Genomic DNA, 6,730 nt, shown 5'->3' with positions numbered 1-6,730 from the left:
CCCGCGCGCCGCGCCGCGGTGACGCCGGCGCCGGCGCCGGCGGCGGAGGCGAGCCCATGGACAAGCCTCGCTCTGCGGTGGCGCCGCCCCCGGGGCGCCGCGGCGTATTTGTCGGCAACCTGCCAGGCGCCGTGACCGAGCGCGCCCTGATGGCGCTCTTTTCGCGCTGCGGGCCGATCGACAGCTTGTGGATCGCGCGGGACCCCAGGAACCAGGTCAGCCTCGGCTATGGCTACGTCGTCTATTCGGCTTCCGACCCGCTCGCCCACGTGCGTGCCGCGCGCAGCCTTGACGGTGCAAAGTTGGACAGGCAGGCGGTGCGCGTGCGGCCGTCGGACCGCGACTTCGGCAGCCGGGGACCGCAGGGCCCGGCCGCCGCCGCGGCCGCTGCTCATGCGCGCGCTGCGCCGCTGGGGCCAGTGGCCGCGCGGCGGCAGCCCGTCAATGCGTGAGGGCCCAGGGCTCGAGGGTTGGGGGCATGCACCAGGGCCGTGGCCGCGTTGCGGCCCATCTTTCCCCTTCAGGGGCAGCTCTTGTTTGTCCCGCCCCCCCTGGCTGCATGTCTTTCGCACTACCATCATGTCGTGTCTTTTTGCCGTGCTGATGCCTTGTGGGGCAAACATGTGAGGGATGCCCTGCCTGCGCGGAATCATCCCTTCTCTTTGACCCCCTTGAAACCCAGCACGGCGCCGACACGCTCTGCTGGCGCCCCGGCGCCTCTGTTTGTGGCCTCACGCACCCCTTACCATGGCAGCATCCAGCAACACCGGAACGGGGGACTGTGTGGTGCCACGCCGCGGCGCAAGTCTTTGGTCAAAGGTTGCCGACATATGGACCGAAGAACAGGAGCGCACGGCTCACCCTCCCAGCTTGGCAAATTGTGCCTTCAAGGCGTGCCTGCTCACTCTGAACCCGCACCAATTGGCCCACATTGGAAGGGATCAACGGGCCGCGCCGCTCTGCTTTCGCCCCTCCGTACGCCTCAGCGCCTCCACGCCTGTGTTTTGCTGTTCTGTGAGGGGTGACCTTGCTGCATTTGCCGTGTTGAGGGGCCCGCCGCGCTGCGCTTGTGCTGCTGTTTGTGGGAGGTGCCGCGGCGCGCAAGCGTGGCCGCTTCTTGCTGTGGGTTGCTGAGCATGTCACACTGCTCGCGTGGCGACAGTGCGCAGACTCGGGCCAAGCGCTGGCCTGCAGATGCGGCTCCTGCAGCCTCTCCTTTGCTTGTGATTGTCTGGTGGCCGTTTGCGGCGCTGTGTTAGCTCATGAGAGTTTGGTTGTGCCTTGGCGACGTGTGTTGTATGAGCACTCTTGCCACCCCTGCCTACCTTTACCCGCCCTGCCGCCGATTGGCCCGGTTCTTGTGCGAGCGCCCCAGGCACTGCTTGCAGCTAAGGAAACCTATGCTTCCGCTGCGTGGAAATCCCACTCATTGGATGCAGCGGGGTGCGCATGCCGCCTCCAGTTTGAGCCCAGGTCTCCTGCGCCCCGACGCGCTTCACCCCCACACAGACCCACACAGATTTACCCTGATTGATGATCGCACCGCGTCGTTTTGAATCATGGTGATGGATTGAGCAGGCAAAGAGGCACTGCCGTGTGGCTCACCTATATCACTCCCACCTGCACGCACCACGACCATCATCCGCATTTGCTATTCGCCGTGCGTCGTACGCGCGGTGTGCTGTACACAACCTCCCTTTGTAAAGTGGCGTCCCAAGCTCGAATGGTTGTTTGTGTGTGTATGTGTGTGTGTGTGTGTGTACACGTGCCTGCGCACATGCACATGCTTGCCTACGTAAATGATGTTTTTGTGAGAATGTGGTGGTGCAGCTGGACAGGCAGACATCGGGGAATTTATCAGTGAGGCCAATCACTCCAGAAGCTGGTGTGCGTGCCAGGCAATCCATTGGTATCATAATACTGTATACCAGCTCTCATGTTGCGAAGCCTCTAAAATTACCCTTCCCCAGTAGATCTGTACACATGCTATCACAATCCTTCAGAGATGAGGCTGCTGTAGATGAGACTGCCAGACAACAAACCGTCGGTGCCCTGCAGTGCAGAGCTGCTCAACCTGGGTCAACGGGCATTTCGCGACCCGCAGAAAGGGGCCTGATCGTTAAAATTTATTCAAGCTCGACAAAATTGCCTATGTAGTGTTATAGCCACACAACCTGCCTGGATCGCGGAGTGCGCCTGGTGACTGCTGTCGGTCGATACCGATGCAGCCAGGAAGGCTGGTCGAGGAGACATTTTGCATATCAGTGACTTCCTGCCAAACAACATACAGGACGTTTCCAAGCTCTCTCAGATCGGGCTCTGTGGTGAAGTTGTTTTTCATCGACACCATCGCGGTGCCCTCAAACAGGACTACGGATTAGTGGCATTTCATCCAGTGTCGGGATATCGCTTGCGGGTTGCAGCAGGCAGACGCGGAGAGGTGCCATGAAAGCGGCGGCCAAGGGCGACAGTGGCGCCGCCGCCGCCGCTCAGCTGAAATCTCTAGGCCTTCAGCTACGACAGGACTCCAGCCTGATATCGTACATATTTATCAAGGCCCACCAGCAGAGCAAGGAGGATGACGACCAGCAGCAGTCACACGCGGCACAGCAGCAGCAGCAGCAGCAGCAGCAACAGCAGCAGCACAAGCACGCCGTGTTTGTGACGGGCCTGCCTCTGGGGCTCGAGGAGGATGATTTGGCCGCAGTGTTCTCGTGCTTTGGAGATGTGTCCCAGGTGGTGCTCCACCAAACCAAGGTGCGCTGACCACGTTCATGATCCTGTTTGCAGGCAAACAGCTGGTGTTGCGGCTGGACGAAGCCCATGCGTGTTCTTTCTCCGCGTTCTCAGTCTGTAGCAGCCGGTGTTGCCCACTGGCTGGGCAACACCCAGCCAGTCGGCTGCAGCTGCGGCAGGCAGGCCGGCGCCCTCGCCGCAGGACCGCCGCAGCAGCCGAAGGGAGGCGGAAGGGCAGGGGCATGGCCTTTCTCGGCAGCTGCAGCCTGAGCCTGCTGGGCATTCGCCCCGCTTTCCCTTGTGCGCCTCGGCCGCTGTGCAGTGCCGGGCCTGCGTTTGATGCTTCTTGCGCGAAGCGCGTGCCGACCCCACCCCACTGCCACTGCAACGGCCCGCGACCGCAGCGCTCCGGCGTCGTCGTCTTTGCTGAGGCGCGCGGCTCCGCAGCGGCGCTCGCGGCGGGCGGCAAGGGGCAGGTGATAGAGTACGAGCCGGCCTTGCCGGAGGGCCCGCGCGGCCTCAAGTCGTGGGTCCAGGCGCACAAGGCCCAGCGGCCGGGGACGGCCCACCTGCAGAAGCGGGTGCGTTGCTGGGAGCGCGCCGCGCCCGTTTCCGTCGCGCGGGCGCGGTGCGGGGACGGCAGGGGCCGGCTTGCTTGAGGGGTGAGGGCTTGCAGGGTTTGCCGGGGCCGGGGTGCGCATGCATGTACCATGGCAGGGAGCAGCGCGCAGCGGATGTTGCTGGTGCGGTCGCCCCCTGCAGGTTCCGTGCCGTGTGGCTGCAGCCACGGCCCCAGTAAATTTAAAGCGCTTTCGTGCTTTCCGATGTTTGCAAGCACTCCGCGGCCCCCGTGTGCGCGTTACGTACACGCACGCACGAACGCATGCAAGCGCACAAATCCACACACACATGTACGGCTTTTCCCACACATGCACCATTCACATTCACACATCTCACACATCCTGCAAGTGAACACATTCACACAAACCGCAAGTGCATGGACACACACATGTACGCCTAGTCACACCTTCACATCATAATGCACGCGCGTGCACGCGCGCGCGCACACACACACTCACGCACTCACACGCACACACACATACACACACACACACACACACACACACACGTCCTCAGCTTGACGAGTGGGTGGCTGACTGGGAGGAGCAGGAGGCGGCGCGCCAGCGGACGCGCGAGGCGGCAATGGCGGGCGACGGCTGGACCGTGGTGGTTCGCACCAAGGTGGCGGGCGGATGAATGGGCGGGGAGGGTGGCGCATGACATGACACGTCAAAGTTTGCGAGAGAGGGCCTCGTTTGGCTCGGACTTGGTTTGTGTGGAGATGGGGCTTTGAAAAAAGGGAGAAGCTGGGGGTTCTAATTGGCAGGGGCCCTCTTGGCGCCGTTGCCTTGGGGTTTGACTTTGGGTGCCCCGCGGTGGGCGACGTGCTCGCCCTTGGTGGTATCTAGGAGCGGCCACGGGTATGCGGACGGCGGCTGCGGCGGGCCAAGATCACTGACTCGCGCCGGTGCTTGCAGTACCCTGCCAACCCAAACCCAGCAACGGCATCACCGCCCTGTGGCCAGGGGCGTCTCAGCAACCGCTCCGCGAACACACCCCCTCTCCCTCCCCGCACCCCACCCCTGCCCCGCAGGGCCGGAAGCGCGCGCGTGAGGCGGCCGGCGTGAGCACAGTCAGTGGCGGCGTGGCGCAGGCCGCAGCGCAGGCAGCGGCGGCGGGCGGCAGCAAGGGGAAGCAGTACGAGGACTTCTACCGATTCCAGCAGCGGGACAAGCGGCGAAACGGTGGGTGCTTGTTTAACTTTTTTGGGGCGCTGCGCGGCCACCTGGTATCGAGAGTTCCTGGGCTGCACGCGGGACAGGGCAGCTGGGCAGCGCGCGTCGTGCGGCTTTGGCGTCGGGCTGAGCCGGCGCGGCTGCCGTCGGGGCTGCAAGGGCGGGGCTCACCTGCCGCTCTGTTTTGCTGTCCTTGCAGCGCTTGGCTCATCCTGCCACCAACCCCATTCACCAACCACCAACAAACCCACCCCTATCCAACCAACCACCTACCCAGATCTCGTTGACCTGAGGAAGCGGTTCGAGGAGGACCGCAAGCGGATAGCGGAGCTGAGGGCCAGTCGCAAGTTCAAACCCTGCTGATGCCGGGATGCTTTTTAAGGAAGCGACCCATGCCTGCAGTGTGTGCTGAACGGCCGACAATGCAGCGCTGTAAAATGTGACTGCTTGAGCCCTGGTAACCTCTGTGGCTGAGTGACAGGCTCTTGCTTGTGCGGGCAGGTCTGTGACTCCTTGGTTGCACATGCAGCCTTGGCTCGGTTTCTGCCCTGTGCGGCAGCGCTGTTTAGAGTCCTTTTAGCCAGTGGTTTTCAGGAAGCTGTCCAAGGTTACCGCAGCAACACCGATGAGGGCGGGGCCAGGACCCCATGCCACATTGCAATTCGCATGCAGTGTAGCTTGCCGGCAGGGCGGGTGCGTGACGGCCGATGTGGGTGCGCCTGCTGCTAGGTCAAGTTGATGCCTACGCCTGACAGCCACGCACACAGCAACACGCGTGGGCTCTTCATGTGCAGAAATATGAAGAAACATATGCCTGGGTCAAACAAGGATCAAGGTCGCCACTGCGAGTTTTGTCGTTTTGCAGCTGCACACTGTGCTGTTCATGACGCAACACAACCAAGGGTGACTACAGGATGCGCCGGCGCTGTTGAACTTCCGGTGCGAGGGCAGCCCACGCCGCAACTAATGCCTAAAAAACAGCGTCGGCGGCAAGGATCGACCCCCCGTCACCATCAACCCGAGACGGAGCCGGCCTGGGCCAAGGCCTGGGCCCTAGCGTAGGAATCGCCGTAGCCAGAGGACTGCGCGATGGCCCTAGCGTCGGCGAGGGCCTTGGGGCAGGGCACAGGGCGTTGCGGGGGCGGATCGGCTCTGGCAATGGTGGCGGCTGGTGATGACTGAGCGTTGGGTAGATGGTGGTGAAAAAGCTGGCGAGCTCGCACAGCTCAGAAACACGGGTTTGCGACGGCGGATGCAAGGGACCCTTGATTAACTTGGGGTGTGAGACGTGCATGGCTGCCCGCTGAGCATGCGTGAGTCCATCATGCGTAGATGGGCTGCCACCCGTGTCCTCTGCGCCGCACGCTGAGCTGCGCGCGTGGCGTGGCTGCTGGCGCCACTTCCTCTGCCTGCACCCGATCACTGCCGGGCCCCACCTGTGCTGAGTTGCCACCGGCCGACTGCGCGTCGGCGAAGGCCTGGGCGAACGCGCGGGCGGCGGAGTCGCCGCCGGTCGCGATGGCCTGGCCGACAGCCTTGGCGTAAGAGTCCAGGTAGCCGCCAGCCCTCGCGCCTGGAGGCGCGTGGGTCAGTGTGATCGATTGTGTGGGTGAGTTTGATCCGGGTGCATGGGGGAGGGCGGTCATTTGGCGGTCAAGCAGGGCTTCGCTGCTGGGCATGGCGGGCCAGCCGGGTGATGCAGAGGGCGGGGCTCAATTACTTGGTGCCTGATCAACTTGCTGCGAGTGTTGCGCGTTGCGAGCGAGAGCCGGGCATGCAAGTGAGACCTGCCACTTTGCGGCCACACCGCGCTTGCGCACGCAAGGATAGAAGCATATAATGGTTGCGAGCCTGTGACAAAGTGTGACAGTTATGTGTCAGAGATCTGTGATTTCCACCTCAGGATATACAATTGTTCACAGGCACTCGCCTGCGAGGGCCTGGGCCTGTGACCTGGCGAAGGCGTCGCCGTTGCCGCTGGAACCGGCCTCGGCCGCTGCGCGCGCGAGCGCGCCCGCGTCGCCATAGCCTCCGAAGCTGCCGGCCTGCGCCGAGGCGCGGGCGTCGGCAAACGCGCCGGAGCCGCCGAATCCGTCGTCGCCGGAGCCGGCGCCAGCGAGCGCGGCGGCCCTCGCGCCGGCGAAGGCGTCTTGCTTGAGGGCGCGCGAGGGGCCGGCGGCTGGTGCGCGGGCGGGGTG

The 6,730-nt window shown here is 63.6% G+C and overlaps 2 protein-coding genes across 2 annotated transcripts; both read left to right on the top strand.

Moving 5' to 3' along the window:
* Positions 1-56: 56 nt before the first annotated feature.
* On the top strand, positions 57-452 carry MNEG_12548 (hypothetical protein; the record flags this gene model as incomplete). Its single annotated transcript, XM_014038981.1, has 1 exon — positions 57-452. One exon carries the CDS (start codon positions 57-59, stop codon positions 450-452), a length of 396 nt encoding a protein of 131 aa, XP_013894435.1.
* Positions 453-2,445: 1,993 nt separating this feature from the next.
* On the top strand, positions 2,446-4,895 carry MNEG_12547 (hypothetical protein; the record flags this gene model as incomplete). Its single annotated transcript, XM_014038980.1, has 5 exons — positions 2,446-2,757; positions 3,141-3,317; positions 3,874-3,978; positions 4,391-4,541; positions 4,810-4,895. The coding sequence occupies 5 exons, from the start codon at positions 2,446-2,448 to the stop codon at positions 4,893-4,895; spliced, it is 831 nt and encodes a 276-aa protein (XP_013894434.1).
* Positions 4,896-6,730: the final 1,835 nt, after the last annotated feature.

This window comes from Monoraphidium neglectum (genome assembly GCF_000611645.1).
Source record: "Monoraphidium neglectum strain SAG 48.87 unplaced genomic scaffold scaffold03300, whole genome shotgun sequence".
Taxonomy (NCBI): domain Eukaryota; kingdom Viridiplantae; phylum Chlorophyta; class Chlorophyceae; order Sphaeropleales; family Selenastraceae; genus Monoraphidium; species Monoraphidium neglectum.
The sequence above is the reverse complement of the archived record's forward strand: the minus strand, read 5'-3'. Positions and strand labels throughout refer to the sequence as shown.